Raw genomic sequence first — 20691 nt, 5'->3', positions numbered from 1 at the left:
TCCCTGGGGATGGGCATCACTGTCCCCATGGCTTCACCCCACCACTGTCCTTTCCTGCACAAGGGGCCTCTGTGTCCCAGGGCTGGCACCCCAAAGGAACCTGGAGGGTTGAGCATATCCATCACCCTACCTACATTCAGCACTCAAGCTCAGACCTCCACCCTGAGGTGCAATAGGGTGGAAAATGCTCAGAAGGCAGTTGGGTTAATAAGTATGCACAGTAATATATTTTATTTCCTAAAAACATATTTTTAGCCAGTCCAGGTACTACAGATTCCAGCCTGAAGCAGCTGGAAATAGGAAATGTCAGACTTGTACAGCAGAGTGCTTTATTAGGTGCCTCACCACATCTGTTCCTTGCAGCTTGGACAGCCCTGCTTCAGGTGTGGATCTTCTGTTTCAGAGCTCCAAGCTGAAGAACCCAGACAGCTTCAGCCCCACCAGTCTACCACTCCCCTGAAGGGAGCCATTCTTTAACACTTCTCCAGGCCATTCCAAACCCTCTAATCACAAGGCAGAACAGTTACAAAATCAGAAAAATACACCTTCATTAAAAAATAGAAATTAACACGCAAGTTTCGCACCAACACACACCAAGCAGAGAGGTCACACCAGCACACCTATCTCAGCTTCCAAGTGGAGCAGGGGGTCACCTCAATACTTTCCTTCCAAGTCAGTAGTCTCAGTGCCAAGCCTGCAAGACCACTCTGGACTATATGGCCCAAAACAGGGTAGGGCAACAGCTCCCAAGTCCACCTGTGGATCTCCCCAGCCCCACGAGGCCTGTGGTTGAGGGTAGGTGTTTAATTTGATGATGAATATACAGACACTCAACAGCCACACAAGTTGCTCTACACACTTCTTCCTCCAGTAAACTTTCTTGGAACTATTTACACCAGGCATGGAGCAGGTCCAGGTCCTTTCTCTCTGCTGCTCTCCAGACTGACATCCTAGACACCCTTCCTGCACCTCCTGCTTGTGGCTGCATCCAAGAAGTGCAGTTCCACCTGGTGCCAGAGAGCCCAAAGCAGCAGCAACTGCAGAGCTCTGAGGAGGCCAGAAGGCAAAAAAACCCTGTTAATTCTGTGTGAAAAAAAGGAGGAAGGAACAGTAAAATGAGGAGGGTAGCTCAGTCCAGGCATTAGCCAGAGGCTTGGCCTCCAGAGGCTTGCTGCAGGGGCAGGATTCTCCACAGGGCAGTTCATCTCACCCACAAAGCATCACTGCTTTGCAAACAGTACCCCAGGCAGTGGTGGCTGCACATTGCCTCATGCCAGACTCTGGGCTAGTGTGCTCTGCCCTGCAGCCTTTTCCAAGCCTCTCCCATGAGGTCAGGGGCTCTCACAGCAGGAAAGTGTCCATTCTGGCCTGGCTGCTGCCGGAGGAAAATGCAGGAGGAGATGCAGATGCTGGTCTGGTGACCTTCTTCTTGCCCTTAACTAATAATGGACGGATTTCTGCCATGTTTGTCTGGAGGTAAAACTGTCAAGGAAAGCACAGATCAGTGCCCTAGGAACACAAGTGATCCAACACCTGTTGCAGTCCAGCCTGAACCATAGACCTGGGATTCAGCCACACATCTGCATCCATCCATCCTGCAGGACAGGATGGGCTCTGCTACCCTCTCACAGGAGCAGAGCTCAGACACACGCCTGTCCCATGTGTCAGGGAACATTTCCCAAACAGGGCGTTTCAACTGGATATTAGGAAACATCTCTTCACTAAACAGGTGGTCAAGCATTGCAACAGGCTGCCCAGGGAAGTGGTGGAAGTCCCCCCTGGAAGTGTTCAAAAAGCATGCAGACATGTTGGTTAGGGACATTGGTTAGTGGTGGGCTTGCCAATGCTGGGTTAATGGCTGGACTTTGATCTTAAAGCTCTTTTCCAACATTAATGATTCCATGATTCTATGCTATCCCCTTGCACATAACCCAGCATTTTAACAACATATCTATTTGAGTTGCGAGACCTCATGAGCCAGGACACTGTGCAGGTGAAGGCAGAGCAGCCAGAGCCTGCAGCCTTCCCATGGCAGAGCAATCCCAAGGCAGGAGCAGCTCCACATCCAGGGGGTGAGCTCAGCTCAGACACTCCTCACCACAGTGGAGCGGCAGCATCCTGCAGGAATGGGGGCTCTGGCTGCATGGGCTGGCAGGCACACAGCTAGAAGAAGCTGTGCTACACGGCTGCTATAAGATCTCAAGGGCACAGACAGTCCCTGAAAATTGCACTGATTTCTAGCTGATGTACTCCTCTGAGCCAGCCACAAGTGCTCTCAGCAAGTTTGGGTCCTGGATGCCTTTGCTGAGCTCAGATTTTTTCAGAGAGAAATCAGATCACTCCTTGATGATTCCAAGTCCATTTTTTGTTGAGACCAAAGAGAAGGAACAGAACAGAGGTGTCCACAGCATCAGTACTGCCACATAAGCCGCAGGAAAGGATACTGGCTCTATGAACTTTGTCCTGCCTCCCATGCCATCGTAGCCCGTCCTCACCTACGAGAGAGAAACAAATGAGCCTGGAGCAGCACACAGAGTCTTGGCTACCTCCCATCATGCTGGATACCGGGAAGGGGAAGTCTTGCAGACCACAGCTTCTGGAGACGGGCTAAAGGTACTTGGAAACACTCAGTACTTGCGCTAAGCCCTCACTTTTGGAAAAAGACAGACCCATGAGTATTAAAGTTTGGGAATATTGGACACTTTTTCAGACAAGCCAAGCAAGGCTTAGGATTTTGCGACTGGGATTGAGGAATACAAGGAGGACACTCTAAGCTCCAAGGAAGTGGAGGAATAGGACATTGAGAGCCACTTAGTCTGCTGCCAGGAAGGGAATGAGCATCTGTCATCCCTGGAGCTCTGCAGGACTGGAAAGTAGCCAGGTTATGCTCCGAGATTTATTTTCCACACACTGCATGTGGCAAGGTAAAAGCCTCATTCACTTCCTCTTTCAGGGTCAGTTCAGGACAGAGGTGGCAGTGCCAGCCCTGGGCACACTCACCAACTGGACAGTTATACTCACTGAGCCCATGTTCTTGTGGGAACCCAGCAAACCACCCGAAGATGGTTTCTTGGAGAGAACAGAGTTCCTGATGAATGCTGGCATGAGTCCTTTAAGAGCATCATCCTCCAGATCATCTGCCCCGTTCTGTCCCACAAAACAACAAGAAAAGCCCTTTAACCAGCAACAGTCTGCTGAATAGAATCCACACATAGGCAGCACTAATAACACAGACAGCTATTTAAGGTAATGGTTACTGCCACACCGTGTGTCAGGTTGAAAACCAGCAGCTTCCAACCTCCCACTGGGGCTTATGGGAACAGTTCCCAGGAGGCAGGACACTATCCCCAGTGAGCCTGGGTGAACAGCCACCTCAGCTGACCCTACAGCCCTTGTGGTCAGCTCCAGGTAGGGTTTGTGAAGCACATCTGGGGCAGAATCATCAGCAAGAAGAAGGTGGGTTCCCACCCTCCCTTCTCCTGCCCAGTTCCAGGAGACTTGAGGCAGCAACAGTGTTTCTACCAGACCATCAAGAAAAACACTTTGAAGCACAGACTGCTTCTTCAGATGGGCCAGTCTATAGCCACAAGGGAGAAAATAGATTCTTTATCCCAAGCTTATTAACAGCAGAATCAAAGAGGCGACACAGAAAAACCAAGATTAGTCCTTTTACCTCCACTGCTTCCTTCAGAACTTTCTTCACCAGATTTACCACAGGAGGCCTGTAAAGGAGCCCAAGGAGCAAATCAGCAGAGATTTATTGTTGAAGTGGAGCTGACAAGGACAGACAAGGCCAAGCAAATGACGACAAAGCTTGCAGCACGCCATCAGGCAGCTGGAGAGCTATCTGATCTCACATAGCAACTTCCAAAGCAGTGAGACTTTGATCTCCTTTAGAAGTAGAAAGAGCAGGGAAAACTCACGGCTTTTTATCCAGCTTCTGCCTTTTTGAAGGGCCGAAGGGAGCTGGGCAAGGCTGGTGTTCAGGGGTGTCCACATCGTAAGTAGCATCTAGATTGATCTCATCGCTGTGGGAAGGGCGGTGGAGCTTTGGATGCTGCAGCTCCACGGGACTAGGGCTGCAAGACCAAAAAAATCATCAACCACTGAGCCACTACCTGCCACCCAGGGGAAGGCAGAGCTGCACCCCACAACACTGAGTGCTCAGACAGCAGTGGCACCAGGAGCAGAGCCCTGTTCTGCTTATCCGTCAAAGAAAGAACAATCTGAACCCCAGAGTTTAAATGTTCCCCTCAATTAAATTACTGCTCCCCCCCAAACGCTGAGCGCTGTAACAGCAGCACCCAGAGCCCAGGAATCACACTGATACACTGCTGCCCTGTGGACACAACCCAGCTTGCTCTACTGAGGTAATGGCAGAGGCCCCTCGAGAAAGGCTGGATAAAATTAGATGCCCTTTTTCAGGCTAGATTCCTCTGCCCAGCTAAGATCTTTGGTCCCCATACACCAGTGAATGCTCATCACAAGGCCAACTCTAAAGCAAGTAGAAGAGCAGCTTTAGGTATGTTTCCTAGGCAGGACACAGTGACAAAGACTTTATCAAAACTCAGGCCACTCCTCCACCCCCTCCTGACCCAAACCCTCTGAGAATTCCAAGTAAACCAAAGGACACAAAGAACAAAACAGCCATACTTCTGCATCACCTGCCAGACTAGTACATCTCTGCTTTCCCAGATAGTTAAACTGTCAGCTCTGGCTTTGAACCTGTCACCTCCATGCCTGTACTGTGTCTGAGGATGCAGCTCACTAACCTTTCAAAGACTAGCCGACTGAGTGTTTCCCTGGTTACAGATGGAACCTTCAGAGTATCCTGCAGGATGTCTATCTTCTTCTTCAAACTCTGGAGAGAAAAGGGAAATCAGCCAGTGCGATAAGGAAAAATTTAGCAGTAGATACTTTGCCCCTTTTCCATAAATCAGCGTCAGGTGGAGCTCAGAGGTAGGCTGGGAAATTTAGTCAGTGAGCAAAAGCCAGCATAACTCCTGGCTTTGCAGCTGCAGACCAGTCTGCAGTAACTGGCAGCTGGCCATGAGGAATGATAATCTCACCAAGATCTCTTTGTCTGCATTCTTCAGATCTTTCTGTGTGTTTTTTAACTCCTCCTGTGTCTTCTCCAGCTCTGAAGTTGTTTTCTGCAGCTGCAAAACACAACAGAGTGTGGGTTACATTGACCTGGCTAAGGGGGACTGCAGAGCCCTGTGAGAGCAGTGTGCTCTGCACCACATGCTACTTCCCCTGTTAAGGGCTCAATTTTCCTGTGTCAGTCTGACCAATCTCTCCTGTATCAGCACAATCCAATCCCTACCCAATTCCACAAGCTGCCTGCAGAGGGATGTCCAGGGCTGCTTGCCCAGCATTTATGCCTGACAGCAAAGTTTTTCCCTGCGCTAACACTTGGTGGCTGCATTCTGAATTCCTGCAGACTTTGGACACACCACAGCACAGGAATCACAAACCACAGGCTGGAGGATGGCTGTGCATCAGCAGTGCTGGCACATGGACAAGCCTGATTCAACAGGGAAGCATGCCAGCAGCAGGGGTCAGGAAGTGGACTGCTACCACTTCAGACACTTTAGTGGGTCCAGGAGGCTGGGCCAGCTCAGGGACTGTGGATACAGTCAGCTCTCTGTCAGCCAAGCCTGGAGTCCCTTGTGCACTGACTCGCATCCTCCTGACCCACACTGGCCATCACAGCTTGGCTCTGACTCAGCCAGGAGCAGTCCAATTCCAGCATCAGCACCTTGTGTAGGGGTGAACTCCTCTGGGGAACACAGCACAGCAATCTGAAAACCTCCTTCTCCGTTTGAGGGGACAGCAGCTATGGCTGAGTAACAGAAGTGGGCCAAATCCACCCACGGCTTCTCACTTTGTTGGCTTAGACACAGGGATGCCCCAGAGAACACCTGTGCCTTGGGGAGTGAGGCTACACACACGCTTTTCACAGGAATGTGCTACCAGAACAGACAAAGACAGTCCTGCCTGACCTGAGCTAACAGACCCCAGGCCAGACCTGGAACAGGGGGAACACAGCAGCAGAGGCACATCAGCATCCCCAAGCTTTGCACCAGCACAGGACCAGCCCAGGCAGGCTTTGTGCAGGGCCACCTGGGTGTCCTCACTGTGCTTTGGGAAGCTGCTCTCCCTGGGCACAGCATGATGTGAGAGCCCTGGCCCAGTTCAGCTGGCTGAAGGCACAAGGCTGGGTGTGACGGGATGTGCCAAGCCAGGACTAAGCCCTGCTCAACTGACACTGGCTCAAAACCCCTTCCCACTTCCTTAGGAGCCCAGTTTTGCAGCAGGAGCTGGCAGCTGAGTGCTCAGCAGTGTAGCCGGATGAAGGAATTGCTGCTTCCAGAACCCAGTGGGAGCAGTGGAGCACCTGTGTGCTTCTGCCTTCCAGCACAGGCTCCCTGCCAAACTCTGGCTGGCTCTGCACATGCTGCCCCAGCACTGTCCCCAGAGACCACCCTTCTGGCAACACCCACGAGCTGCTTGCTCACCACATCACATCCTGGCCCAAAAACCCCAGCCTGACCCTTCCACACACCTGCACCTATCAGTGTGGGAGGGGGTCACTCCAGAGGCCCTGGGCCTCAGTTATGGACAGGGATCTACAGACCAGAGGTCACCCTGGCAACTCACATTCTCCCTTTACCTTATTATTGACAGAAAACAGCTCCTTCTTCAGTTTCTCTGTCATCTCACCAGAGATCTTCCGAGCCTCCTTCAAGTTCTCATATTCCCTGCAAAAAGACCCAAAGAGTCACACTATTTGTAAGACAGCTGAGCCAGAACTTCTCAGAGATAAGCCAAAACCCTTAAATTGAAGTTCTGGACCTGCAGAGCCACCAGAGAAAACCCAGGAGACACAATGCCCCTTAAGGAACAAAGATAAGTGAGTGTACCAACACTGTGTCACATATTCCACTACACCACGGGGGAGAAAAAACCTGCATGGGGTATCACCAGCAAAATAGGAACCAGAGGCAGAGACATTTCAGTTGCCAGTGAAAAAGACAGAAAACAGAGCACAGCCTCCATGCTGGCAGCAAACAGGGGACTTTGCTTTAAGTGACTTTTCAGAGACTTCACACTACTGGCCATGCACATTCATTCCCAATTACACCACAGGGACACTTGCCTCATTACAGCTTTGTACCAAAGCTGCAGTTATTCAGCTGCCATCAGAAGAGACACAAAAAAAGCTGTGTTTTTTCCTCAGCAGGACCAGATGGATATCCAGGTAGGGGAGGGCAGCAGTGCAGGGTTGCTTTGCCAGAGGGCACAGCTGCACAGTGCAGTGCTGCAGAGGGCACAACCCAGAACTCTGCATCCACTCGCTTTCCCCCAGGCACGAGAGGAAAGCAGAGGGAATTATCATCATCGCTTCATAGGTGCACTGACAACTCTGGAGACAGTTCCCATGGTGACACACATGTCACTACAGTGACAAGAGGAACAGTTCAGTGTGACAGGCTCCAAACTAGGTCCCCAGGATCTGTCAGTCAAAACCCAGTGGAAGCCCTAAGAGGTGGCAAATGCCCCAGAGAGCCCGTGTGCCTGTCGGTGCTCAGGAGAGGGTTCTCCCTGGGCACCCCCAGGACAGCGCCAGCCAGCTGTGCCAAGCCTGCAGCACCCACTTTTTGAGGGAGACACAGTAGATCGCAAGCTGCTCCACCGCTGCCTGCCCGACTCCCATCTCTCTGATCATCTCCTCCACTTCTGAGCGCTGGCTCTGAAGCAACAGCTCGATCCTGCACAAAAAAACCCACAAGCAAACACATATCCTCAGCTCATGAATCACAAACACACCTGGGAAAGAGACAAAAGCCCTGCTTCCCCCTCAAGGGGCTGGCGCAGCCTGAGCTTCTCCTGCAGGCACTCTGGGTGTCATGGGAGAAGAGATACAGCCCCCTCACCTCAAGCAGGGCTTTTCACTGGGGAAAAGCAGCACTACCTGGGCTAGAGAAGGGGCAGCTGTACACGCATACGGCACATGGAACTGATACCCAGCTCTTGGTCCCTATAGCCCTGTGGCTGACTGTGTTCCTGGGCTGGCATTCTGCCCCAGCATCCTCTGATAACAGAAATGGCACATAGCCATGCTCAGTGCACTAGAGATGAGGCCAGTACCCTGCCTTGCTGCTCTTTAATAAGAGCAGCTGTCTGCAAACATAGCAGGGGCAAGAGGCATGCAGGGCAGCTAAAGCAGCTGTTTTAAACCTTACAGGCAAGATGATCCAGCATACTGAGGGGGGTGTTGCAACAGGCCCAGGAGGACCCTCTTGCCCGCCCCACAAAGGGAAGAGGTGTGCAGCCCAGCCTGCAAGGCCCAGGGAGCTCCCCAGATCTCACCGCTCCATGGTTCTCAGCTTGTTTCGCAGCCGCCGGGCCTCCTCCTTTGAACTTCTGTTATCCTCCTGCTGCTGCTCCAGGAATTTCATCTGCTTCTGCAGGGAAGCAAGCACACACAGACCGTTAGTAAGGCTGCAGGGGTTGCTGGAGAAACATCCCGGCTTATGCACACTGCAGGCAGCTGGGAGCGTACATCGGCTCTAAATGCTATCACCACCTCAGCAGCCTGGGATTAGGGAGAGTTGAGCTGCCTCTCACTATACCCCCAGCTCTGCTCCCCATGAGCACAGCAGGGTCTCAGTGCTAATCACAAGGCAAGGCTGGAGCTGAAACCATGTCACAGCCCCTCTGTAATGGGAGTGCTGGAGGGGCTGCACATTTCCCTGTACACAGCAGTGACAATTTGTTTTTCAAAAGCAAAGGAGTCCACAGCAAGCAACCCTTGCTACTGCCTTCCCTCCCATGCACAGCTGATTGCTTCAGCCTCCCAACTCTCTTGCCATTAGCTTCTCAGAGCATAGAAAGGAATGAGTGGGTCTCTTCTGGGAGACCTCAGCCAAACCAGACACCCACCTGGGCATTTCTCTCACCTGCTGCAAGCCTATGGCAGCCTATTGCCTCTCCAGCAGTAACACAGAACCCCAGCTGAGCTGGAAAAGCACACATCTGCAGTGTAGCAGAGGATGGGGATAGCTGAATTAGCACCATTCTGATGCATCTGTGCTGTCTAGGTTTGAGTGTGCCTGGGCATCTTGCACAGCAACTTTGAAAGGCTCTGGTTTCAGCTCAGTGCTGATTCTGGGGACAGCCTGGCAAAATATCATTGCCTTGTAAAGCTCTTTCCCATACAGAAGTTCAAGGATTTTACCCACTTCCTGCCACAGAAACCAAACAGCTGCAAAAACACTGGGAAGTTGGGGAGGGACAGTGTTGAAGGGTCATGTGTCACTCTTGTTTAACTGGAGCCTGTCTTTGGCTTAACCCTGACCAGAACTCTCAACACTTCAGATCCCCACAGCAGTGTTTTGTGCCTGGTCATAGGAGAGTCCCCAGCTTCAACCAAGCTGAAACTGCAGCAAACTTGTGTGAGAGTGCTAGCAGAAGACAGGACCAGCTCACAGCCTTAACCTGCTTCACAGCAAGTTAAGTCTGTATTTTCACTGCAGAAGTTCAGTGCTTTAATCTTTAAGGGTGCAGTTTAAGACCGTGCTTGGCATTCAGCTTGGCATTCCCTACAGGCAACAGAAAAGATACCTCCAGGTCCCTAATCCTTCTGCCCTGCCCAGCTTTCATTAAAGGGACTTAAGCATACAGAGAGGGTTTTGCAACAGGGAAGATAAGCACAGAGCCTCCTCCAGAGGTGTCAAGGCAGGAAAACCAAGCACTGAGCTGCTGAGTTGAGCAACAAGTACCAGCTTTCATCGTCACAATTATTTCTGCTGGAGTAGGGAGCATCAGAAGTATCCTGCCACTGACCTATCCAGAATCACACCAGCATCTATGGCATGGCCAAGATCCAGGCTGCCTTTACATGCAAGCAGATTGGATATGATGCCATGGTTGGGCAAAAACAGTTGTGCTGGCTCACAGCGAGGCCTGCCTGGCATTAATTCCTTACTCTCTCTGTCCTGGTGTCAGGTAGATCTCTCAGACGCTTCCTCCCAAAAGAGCCCAGGTGCAGGTGGCATATAGCATGACAGCACCATGACACATCAACAAGCTCTCTCTGGGCCACTTGGCCTTGCAGGTCAAGAAACACAATGCAGTTTAGAATACTGGGTCAGACAGCTGGGAAAGTGCAGTAGATACCAATCCCACTTTTCAGCCCGCAGCTCAAAACCCCACCTGCTTGCACCCCACCTTCTTGAGACAGGCACATCACCTCCACACAGCAGACTGCCCAGCCCAGCCCAGCACCAAGGCAAAGCTGCTCCAAGACATTCCAACAAAGCTGCTCCTGCTCTTACCCTCTTCCTCTTGCTGTTTACGCATAGTACATGACTACACACTGAGTCACTGCACACTGAAGCACAAGAGGAATATTTGATCCCTGGACTTCACAACATTACTAACCTAACTGAGGCAAAGCCCTGGCAACAGAACAGAGACAGGAGAGTTAGCTGGATCAGATCCCACTCAGCTGAAGCCTGCAACTCCCCCTCCATATTTTTCAGTTTGATTTCTCCCCCAATCAAAGTAAGAAACTAATTTTCCTTGAATCCCATTTGGCCTAAACCCATTTCAGAACATTCTACCTCAGGGAACCAGTTTTAGCAACGGGGTGCTGAGGCTAGTTCCCACACTAGAGTCCTGCTATCACCTTTATGACCAGCACTGCCACTTCATTATCGAGGCTCAGCTGCACTCCTCAGGCTGGGCTGGCATTTCTCCCTCACCAGGGATACCTCTGCCTTGAGCACCTGTACACAAACCACAGGCCTGTAGCCTTTTTATGCATCTAAATCACCTCAAGCAGAGCACAAACAGGACCTTGAGTCCAGCAACAGCATTTGCTTCAATTAATCAAACCAAAATGAAAACCCAGGCACCAGACACAAAATCCCACCAGCACAATCTCTTTATTGGCAGGATCTGCAGAGATCTTCAACAGAACAAACACTGACTGCATGATGGTTAGTCCTGCCAGGGACAGGAAGAGTACCTTGAGAGAGGAGCACAGCATCTCTGTCTCTCCCAGCAACTTCTGGAGCGACTCTATCGTGGCATTGCGCACATCCAGAGTCTCCCTCAGCCCATCCACGACAGCCTGGCATTCCCGCTTTTCTTTCTCTGGAAAAGAAGAAAGAAAAAGGCCATGGCCTGGTAACCCAGACTCCAGCTGCAGCACAGCAGCAGGAGCACACAGACTGCTTGCAGGTTCAGCTCCAGGCAGCCAGGATTTGGCCATTCCTGGAGAGAGCCATTTCTCTAAGTGCTGTCTGCACCAGGGTCTGTACTGAGCGATTGCTTCTCTCAGTGCCAGCAGGCTTCAAGATTTCTTTACTAAAGATAAAAAATTCCCTTTAATAGCTTTCCAGTGCCAGCCCTGCTAGCATTAAGATGATGTATCTTAACTCTTGCGTTTTCTCAAAGCCAGGCTTGCACAAGGAAATAATTCCTCTCGAGTTACACCAAGCTGTCATAGAGCTGGAGAACAGAGCTTTGTATCCATCCTCTCCACATGGAATCTTATGTGTCAGGAACCCCTCTGAGGGTCATTGGCAGCTATATGCAGGGGTCCGCCAAGCTACTGCACATGCCCTCATCAACCACTGCACCCACAAAGGGCAGGAGGCAGTGACACTGGGGACACCTCAGGACACATGACAGCTTAAGTAGATTCCCCAAGTGCCCGCCTTTTGCAGGTCACAAAACCTTTGCATCCCGCTGTCCTTCCCCCTGGCAATTCAGGAGCAAAGCACACGCCTCTGACCACCAGAGAGAAGGTGGTGGAAAACACCACCAGATTTCAATTTGTTTTGGGGAGACAAAGGAAGGACAGCTCAGAAAGCAACAGCCACCATCAGGAGCTGCCAGACCTATGCAGGGAACAGCCAGCATTGCTGAGAAGCTTAAAGCAGTTGGGTAATGAGGGAAAGCAGGAACCCCTCCACCTAACCCTGCTGAGAGGAGGGGAAAATCTTCAGCTCAGCATCTTCGGTCTTTGCTAAAACAGCCTGGCAATAGTAGAGCCAAAGTGTGCCTTTCTAAAAAGCCTGTTCTCCTTGCAAGCCATCCAGTTTCAAATTCTGCCTCCATATGCTGTGGAAGCATGACCTGCAGTGAAGCTTCACTGTTCAATCAGGGAGTAAAAGATCCATGTGGGACCGAGGAACAAGGGAGGAACGTGTTCCAGCAGAACCACGCGGGTGGCTTCTCCATTGATCTGAATAACCCTTCCCCACCAGAGGCAGCGCCTGGAGATGCTCCCTTGCGTTTGCAGGGACTCCACACCCACCAAAAGAATTAGGGCTTCCCCCTCCTCCGTTCCCAGCTGCCCAGAGGCAGATGGCAGGAATTAAACCCCTCCGTGCTGCAGGAATGAGTTTTCAGCTCATTCAGAGTGCCTCCCACAGAGCCTGCTGGGTCTGCTCGGAGCTCGGCACCTCAAGCCATTTGCAGGCTGATCAGAGCCAGGCAGCTCCACAGCTCCTCTGCAGCGCACAGCTTCACATGGAGAACTTATACACAGGAACCAGCAGAGAGCAGAGTACCCACAGCAAAGGAGGCAGGAGGTGGGAAGGAGCTTCACATTTCCAATATGAAAAGAGAATGGGACAGGGAATGTCAAATCCAACCTCTACTCACCAGAAGCCGAGAAGATTAGCAGGCCTTCAAGCAGTTTTTCTTGGATAATATCCTAGCAAGAATCCCAGCCACCTTCCCCAGAAGATCTGGCTCTCTACCAAGTCACTAAACTCAAGCAAGCTGGCAGAACAGGCCTCAGAATAGAGATGTGCAGACCATCCAATTCTGCTCTCAGGCTAAGGACTGAATCCTCAATCTACTGGCTATTCATGTCTGTCTCGTGCATGCAGGAACACAGAGGAAAGACAACTCTTGGGGCGTGGGTGAGCCCCCAGCATTCTTTAAACATTTTTTTTTTCCCTTCTGCTAGCATGTTTTAGGATTTCTGTCACTTAGACTGACATTTTCCTTTTGCTGCTCATGACTCATGTTCTGATGACAGGCTGCCTACAGACGATGCTTAAAACCCATCGACAAGTCTCCAGGGCTTTTGCTTTTCCTGCCTCCCTCAAACATCCTCTAAAATTAAAGATGGGAAGATGGAAGTGCGTGCACACTGAACTCCGTCTGCTCTTTGCACGACACATGTGGCACCGCAACAGCCAAACAAATCCAAAGCCTTCCCACTGTTGCTTTTGGACACCACTTTCACCCTCTCATCTGTTGGAGGGAATGAGCCTTTGCCATATGCAGCTGTGAGTCTCCCAGCAAGCAAATCAAGGCTTTTGCTTTTAAGCCTGCTCTGGATAGAGCTTTGCTGCAATTCTGTAAACTTGTGATTAGGAAGGGGGGCAAAAAAAATTGCATCTACTTGTCTAAACTCACAGTGAACTCCTGAGTTACAGCAGAGCTGGCCCAGGCTGTGGACTCAGGCTCTGTCATATAAGCTTTGCATCACCGTAGGTGTTCTTGCCTCAGAAAAAACTCCGAAGAAGTTGCTCTAGAGAAACAGTTTGCAGCCTGAGCCATGCCCTCGGCTTCAGAGCAGGATGGCCTCTGCACACGGGATCCTCAGAACTGAGCAAGCCACCTGGCACAGGTAGAGCCCAGGAGCTGCTGATTGTGGGCTGCCAATCCCCTGCAGGCAGCAGGAACTCACCTTTCAAGGAGAGCTGGGCCTTCACCTTGTCCAATTCATTCTGAAACACAACACAGAGAACCCCATTAGGAAATGCCCTGCAGACATGCTTTCACCAGATCTTAAAACGACCCAAGAGATTTCCCAGCAGGAATTTTGGACCAGGCAGGTACTAAGGAGGGAACACAGAAACAACAAGCACAGAGTTACAAGCCTGGACTGTCACAGGGAACAGAAAGAGCACCTCCAACTGGCATTCTTCGGGGCTAGAAGAGAGGATCGCAGCTTCATCTTAGCCTTGTCAACCTTGTGTTTCTCACACTGTCAGTCATCCTGTTTTAGCTGAATAATTTTGGAAGGCTCTCAGGGAAACACAGGAAGTCAGGCAAGAACAATTTTTATAATGTTTTACCTAAACAAGGCAATAAGGGAGGGATGCTGCCAGACTAACTGGATCACTGAGAGTTCTTTAAACTGAAGTGAACTTTAATCAGCTGCAGGTGGGAGACAGGAGGGCACATCCAAACACCTGAAAAGGTAACCAAGCATGCACTCAAACATGCTGACAGGCACTGAAGTCACTGCAGTTCAGGATGCTGATATGAGCTAACAGCTCAATCGAATAGCTGGAAACAGATCACTGAGAAACCAATCCATAATACGCCAACTGAGAGTGCACATCTCCTGGGTACTACAAGCATCGGAGGAACATCAAATATTTCTAACACCTTCATCAAGGATCAGAAAGAGGCAGCAAATGCCCTGTAGTTTAATTAGAGAAAATGAAGTGATGTAACTTAACACTGGCGAATAGCCAAAGAAAATGCAGAGAGGTTAAAAGAGAGGCTATTTATATCTATATATCTATATGTATATTTAAAATAAAACCAGAGAGATAAATATATGCAGGAAAGAGTCAACAGAAGATGACTTAAAAAGCTGTGTTAGAGAACTGCAGAGGAAAGCACATAACAAGTCAGGCAGGAACTGCAGTGGAATAAAACCACAATAAAATGCCAACACAGGCACACAAATCTGTGCAACCCGGAATGCTACATGCAAATCTGAGCCGAGAATAGCACCAGCAGTGACCATGACTCTGACGGGACCGGAGCTAGGCTCTGCTAGCGACAATAACGGCAGGAAAGGCAATGTGGGATGTAAAGCTTGGTAAGCAGAATGGACTAAATGCAAAGCCTAGCAGAGCTGACTGGGGATTTGCCCCAAGGGGCACAACTGCTGGAGGGCTAATGTGGAATTAACTCTGCTGCAGGAACTATTCTGAAGTAGCTTCCTCAGAGTCCTATTCAGGAACGATTAGTGAGCTCACAAGATGTGCTAATTATCATGATAGCAAAGAAACTCTGGGCTACTTCAGGCAGCTATGTAACATTACCTCATTCATCAACTTAATCTGAAATCCCTCATCCTCCACCACAGCTCCTCAAAGCTGCTCCAAATTTTCTCTCCTCTGAGACAAACTCTCTCTGCCAGACTGAGCTGCAAGACCAAATTTTCCCAAGATCAAACGCTTATATCCTGACCACAGACAGCTGTCCTCCAAGGCTTCTACCTTCCCCAGCAGGTTTACAGGCAGGAATCCTCCCCCCACCTCCTCTTCACCAAGCTGAAACTTAATTTGGAAGAACTCTGCATTCCCCGGATCACAAGCAGCTCTTGACAGACTCACTGAGGCGTTACACCCCAAAACTCACTCTTTTCCTGCTCTGGGAACAGCCACATGGAGACTGTTCTGCTCATAAGGACCATCTTTAAATTCAATATAGGCTAAACCCAGGTTCAGGAATGAAAGAAATGCTTGGACATTTAGCCTGTGGTCTGCAGCCACTCCAGAGTTCCAGGTTCCCTCTGGTGTTTCTATTGAAGTTTTAGCCTGGGGATGGAAAGCAAAGCAGCCCCAGCACTCCTTTGATTGTAAACATTTCAGAGTAACAGCAAGAGTGAGGAACAGTGACAAAGACAATTACTGTTCAAAGGATAATTTAGCTAATTCTGCAACAACAGGAAGGGGTTTCAGATCATGAGGGAGCTCTTCTGATCACTTCACGGGATGCCAAAGACTGGTTCTCAGAAGAGAATCCCAAGCTTGTCTTCCCAAGATGACAAGCAGACCACAGCTAGACACTTTGCTTTCTAGCACATCCTTGTTATGGCAGGAGGCCAAATGCTCATTCCAAGACAGCTGTGGGCTGCACAGATACAGCTCCAGTTGATTACACAGATGAACATCACTCTATGCCCAGGCTCTCGAAGGCCAGGCAGTGGCTCATCACAAACTCTGGATTTTTTTTTCCAGGTGAAGTTGCTTCTGGCTGAGAATGTCAGAAATTCTTATCTCATCCTCTGAAGAGCCCAGGCGTGGCCAACCGTGTGTTTGCTTTGAACTGCTGCCTGGCCAGAATCAGACACTCCATCACACACAGACCTCACATCTAGGTGGACCATAGTCCCTCACCCATTGTGAACAAGGCATCTGTGTTCTTAAGGTATTCCATAAGTCCTCCAAAAACGAGGCAGCACACTGCAGGAAACTGGTGACAAACGCAGCAGCAACCTGTACAGCGCGCACAGCAGTGAATACCCACACGAGCTAACGATGCTGATTTACCCAGAAAAGTATTTGGTTCTTTCAGCTGGTGACCTCAGAGCCCTCATTAAGCTGGCTGTACATTGAGGTTAGATGTTGCTCTGACAAACACAGACAAGATTTATAGGAGCAGGAGGAGTTACCATTAAGCTTGTTGTGCAGGAGCAGCTCCACGGTCCTGCCCTTGAGCAAGGGAGTAGCTCTGCACAACCTGCCTGGAGCAGAAGGCTGGGGGAACCCATTTTGGATCCTGGGGTGGGGGTGAAACAAAACAGGAATATTTTCTAGGGTAATTTTCCCCAGGCAACCCATTTCCAAGTCACTCATCTCATTACACTCGCGAGAACAGATCTCAATATGTAAGAAAGGAAATGTTTATCTGCTGTGAGGGCACACGGCTCCCAGTGCCCAGAGATGCTCCTCCATCCCTCAGCACACTTTGGCCTTCGGTTTTGTTACTGGTGATCTTGGAGAAAGACAGTGCTACTGACATTCTAGTCTGGCTGGCTTTATTTTAAAGACATACGAAGTACATACAGAATTGTCATGGCAACCGCTAATTATGGTAATTGCTGCACATGCTGCTTCTAAACACAAGAGGGTACAAGCATCCCGTTACACCAAGGTCAACCGGCCACCCTTTTTTTGGAACACATAATTCCAAGACAGAAGAAGCCCTGTTTCACCCACACTACACAAAGGAGAACATGAAACAGCCACTCTGTGTTTATCCCTACTCACACCCAACTCTCTGCACCCAAAGGTGGCACTTGGAGCACACCATCCAGCATCCTAACTCCAGCCAGGATCCTATCAGGAACCAACCTCCACGTTGTTCACTGCTGCTGGTGTGGCTTCAGGCAGTCCCTTTCCTAATCTCTCTTGGGGAACCATGACTTTATCATCACCATGCCCCACATCCTTCAGTCTGCACAAATAACCTCCCTGCACAGAAGGGAGGAGGAGGATGAGGCACTTCCTCCAACAGCCCCTTCTTTCCAGAGAGGTTAGCAGGGATCACACGCAACCAAGCCACAGATACCAGCAGCAATTCACTGCATCTGGGATTTCTCTTCTCTTGCCTTTGGGAAGAGCTCTGTACCCTCATTCCCAAGGGAGGAACAAGAGTCCAATGTGATGTTGTTTCAGGAGGTTTCCAGGTAAAGTGAGAAGCAGAAGGAAGAGCAGGAAGTAGAGGAGGCTCCTTGAGTCACCACAAAGGATTTGGTCAGGGGAAATGCTAAATCACCACAGAGACTGATATGCTTCAGGTCAGAAACATGAGCACAGCAAGCTCCAGCTTGGGAAGCACCTTCTGGCAGAGGACCAGCAGGCCAGGCCACCCTTCCAGGAAGCTGAAGCATCACATGAGGAAAGAACCACTCTGTCAAGTTACCTGCAAGGTCTCAGCATCCGGTGCTGCTTGCTCCTCCAGGGTAACATCAAAAAACAGCTTATTGATGATGTGTCTTTTGCTGACCTAAACACAGGAGACAGAAGAGTTTGATGGGCACAAATACGGAAACAACGGATATGGAAGACAGATGGAAGGGGAGAAGGTACTGCCTTGTGACAAGGCCATGAAAGGCAAATCAGATCACGTGTTTGACACCATTAGTGATGATGCTCTGCTTTGGCTCAACAGCACAGCAGCAGACCCCCCACTCAGTTTCTGGGAGTGTGACTCCAGCCAAGCTCCTGAGCCGCAGCAGAAAGATTCAGACATTTCTGAATCCAGCGCAGTCTGTTCTCTGGCAGTTCAGCCCCAAGCAGCTGATGCTGAGCTAACATGATGCCAAATCCTAAGACAGAAGTATGTGCTGCTTTCTGCAGGCAGAAGGTGCTGTAATTGAATTTGATAGCTCTCCACACCTCCCCCATGCAGTTACAGCTTTGTGTTTTAAGTATTATATACAGTCATGACACCAGCTAATTGCATGGTTACTGCCACATAAGATGTTATTTCGCGATAACTCCATGGTAACCCAGAGATGTAAGAGGCAGAGAAGAACAGAGGGAATCAACAAGTCAGGGAAGGAACAAGGGCCAAGACCTTGAGAGGAGGAAAGAAGCACGAACAGAGACTAAGCCCAAGCAGCAGCTGGCTAAAATTTACATCTGAGAGCGAGGAAACATCTCCTGCAGCCACTATGCGCCACAACGTACTGGCAGCATAAAGGCTGGTGACACAAGGGCCTTCAAAGGCATTCAGGTCCCAGTTAAGCCAATGGAAACCCAAGCCTCGGCTTCCTATCTCAGAAGCAGAGCCCATCCTTACTTCTCTCCCCAGCCACCGCTTTTCTCAAGGCAAGGTTGAGTACTGCTGAGCCAGGACGGGTTGGAAGGCCCATGTGCAGCAGAATGGGCTGTTCACCTGACAGCAATAGGCTGGGCATACCAGAAACACCAGTCAGGCATCCTCGTTAAGCCCTTGCAGCCCCTCCTGCCATCATGCCAATACTTACCCAGCCTAATTAAAGGCTGTGAAAACCCAGAGTCCCTTTGAAAGAAGCTTCAGTGCCAACAGAGGCAGGGCACCCTCAACCCACTGCAACCAGAAGGGCTGTGGCAAGGAGTTCATCCTCTCAGCCCCTGGGGAGTCCCAAGTGACAGAAAGTCCCTCTGCTTTTTACCATGAGCCTTCTTCTGGCATCACCCCAGGCCACAGCTCCTTGGTGCCATTGCAGTGCACTGTGCCACAAGTGTGCACAGGGCGTGGCTTTACCTGATTTCTGCACTGCGGGCACGTCCGGCTAGGTGCAGTGTCAAACCACTGGAGGAGGCTGAGAAAGAAAAGGAAAACACACAGTAAATCCCTAAAATCCTGGAGCACTGCTTCCAGGGGCCATCCCCCAGCTCCCCAGGAGACAGCGGGATCTGACTCCTCATCACACACTGAAGCAGAACCACAGACCTTCAGTCCAGCGGTTGTGGCTGGCAGGAGCTCAGTGTTCCACACGCATGCTCCACGCGCATCTCCAAGACAATTCCTGGCTCAATATAGCATGTAAGCTTATCTTTAAGAGGGCAGAGCTTTTTCAGAGCTCACATCTCTCTGGGAGACAGGCTTTGAACAGCCGCAGCTCGGCAGGAGCGAGCGGACCCGCACACGAGCTGCTCTATCAGGGTGTGACAGCTGAGATCCCAGACCCGTCAGCTCCGGGCGATCTGCCGAGGGAGAGACACCGGGCTGGGCTCTGCTCTGGGACGATGAATGTAAACCTGCCAGGCTCCCCAGGAGAGCCACTAATGCATTTTGCAACCAAGCCATCACGTCACACTGGAAAGGTTTATTTTGGGAGCAGGATAACTATTTGGAGCTGGCAGGTTACCTTTGGAAGCTCTCCCTGCTCTGCCGGCTGCTGGCAGAGAGCAGGCCCGAGCAGAGCTGCTGAGTGAGAAGTGACAATCACACCCGTGGTCCTCTCCAAGCTCGTTAGCCAGGAAAGCAAATGCCCACCCTCTCCCCACACAAAGTTTATTTCCTCAGAAGAACCACTTCCTTTTAACACAGACACTTGAACACCGCCCCAAAAAAGCACGGAATTGCCAGGGCGGCTTCACCATAATCCAACACCACTCTCTCCAAACACCCTGTGACACCGGCTCTTCCGGAGAAGGGAGCCTGCAGGCAGCACAGCGACAGAACCACAGAATCAATTAGGTCGGAAAAGACCTGAGAGCATCGAGTCCAACCTATGACCGATCACCACCATGCCAAGAGCCACATCCAGTCTTTCCTAAAGATCTCCAGGGACGGCGACTCCACCACCTCCCGGGACAGCCCGTTCACATGTGTGTAATCAGCACAGCCCGTGAGCTCCTCGGAGCCCTCGCGCGGGGCCACAGAAGGGGGCTGACACCCCACGGCCCGGCCCGACCCCCGCCCGCCCCGGCGCTCACCAGGCCTGGTGGAAGGTGTGCCCGCACGGCACGGCCGCCACGTCTCGCTCGTTGTCGAAGAAGTCGGAGCAGATGGTGCAGTGGGCGCGGATAGGCATGGCGGGGCCGGGGAGCCGGGGCGGCCAGCGGAGGTTAAAGGGAGAAGCGGAGGGTCGCGGCCCGGGAGCCAGAGCAGCCGCGCGGCCCGGAGCGGTTTAAACGCGACCGCCAGCGCGCCGCTTCCGGTCCGCCCCGGAAGTGACCTCAGGGGATCCCGCGCAGGGGCCAAGGGTGGGGCTGGATAGAATGGGCGGGAACTCTGGGGGCGGGGCCGGCGGGAGTGGGCGGGGCTCGCCCCGGGCCCCGCCTGCTCGGCCCGCGCCCCACGGAGCCCGGCGGTGGCCCCGGGGTTCTTCCGGCGGCCCGCGGTCACGGGTCCCGCTGTCCTCGCTGCCCGGGCAGCGGTGTCGCTTCCAGCCCGCCGCGTCTCGCTCAGCCC

At 51.3% G+C, this 20691-nt stretch overlaps 1 protein-coding gene across 1 annotated transcript; it reads right to left on the bottom strand.

The window, feature by feature from the left end:
* Window positions 1–204: 204 nt before the first annotated feature.
* Window positions 205–20672, bottom strand: TRAIP (TRAF interacting protein). The gene is made up of 15 exons (XM_066195300.1): window positions 20214–20672; window positions 19036–19093; window positions 17707–17790; window positions 13724–13763; window positions 11039–11166; window positions 8377–8471; window positions 7662–7775; window positions 6677–6764; window positions 5070–5159; window positions 4773–4861; window positions 3924–4079; window positions 3674–3722; window positions 3022–3147; window positions 2445–2495; window positions 205–1470 (listed from the first exon to the last, which is right to left on the bottom strand). The coding sequence occupies exons 1-15, from the start codon at window positions 20309–20311 to the stop codon at window positions 1342–1344; spliced, it is 1395 nt and encodes a 464-aa protein (XP_066051397.1). The 5' UTR covers window positions 20312–20672; the 3' UTR covers window positions 205–1341.
* Window positions 20673–20691: the final 19 nt, after the last annotated feature.

This window comes from Chamaea fasciata, unplaced genomic scaffold, assembly GCF_029207755.1.
Source record: "Chamaea fasciata isolate MVZ Bird 193981 ecotype frontalis unplaced genomic scaffold, bChaFas1.0.hap1 SCAF_13, whole genome shotgun sequence".
Taxonomy (NCBI): domain Eukaryota; kingdom Metazoa; phylum Chordata; class Aves; order Passeriformes; family Sylviidae; genus Chamaea; species Chamaea fasciata.
The sequence above is the reverse complement of the archived record's forward strand: the minus strand, read 5'-3'. Positions and strand labels throughout refer to the sequence as shown.

Excerpts from the sequence above, each read along its gene's own strand:
- TRAIP (XM_066195300.1), bottom strand. The coding sequence starts at position 20,311 with ATGCCTATCCGCGCCCACTGCACCATCTGCTCCGACTTCTTCGACAAC. Across the intron at positions 19,094-20,213 it reads CACACCTTCCACCAGGCCTG|CCTCCTCCAGTGGTTTGACA; the intron begins GTGAGCGCCGGG and ends TTTCTTTCTCAG. Across the intron at positions 13,764-17,706 it reads CGGATGCTGAGACCTTGCAG|AATGAATTGGACAAGGTGAA; the intron begins GTAACTTGACAG and ends GTTGTGTTTCAG.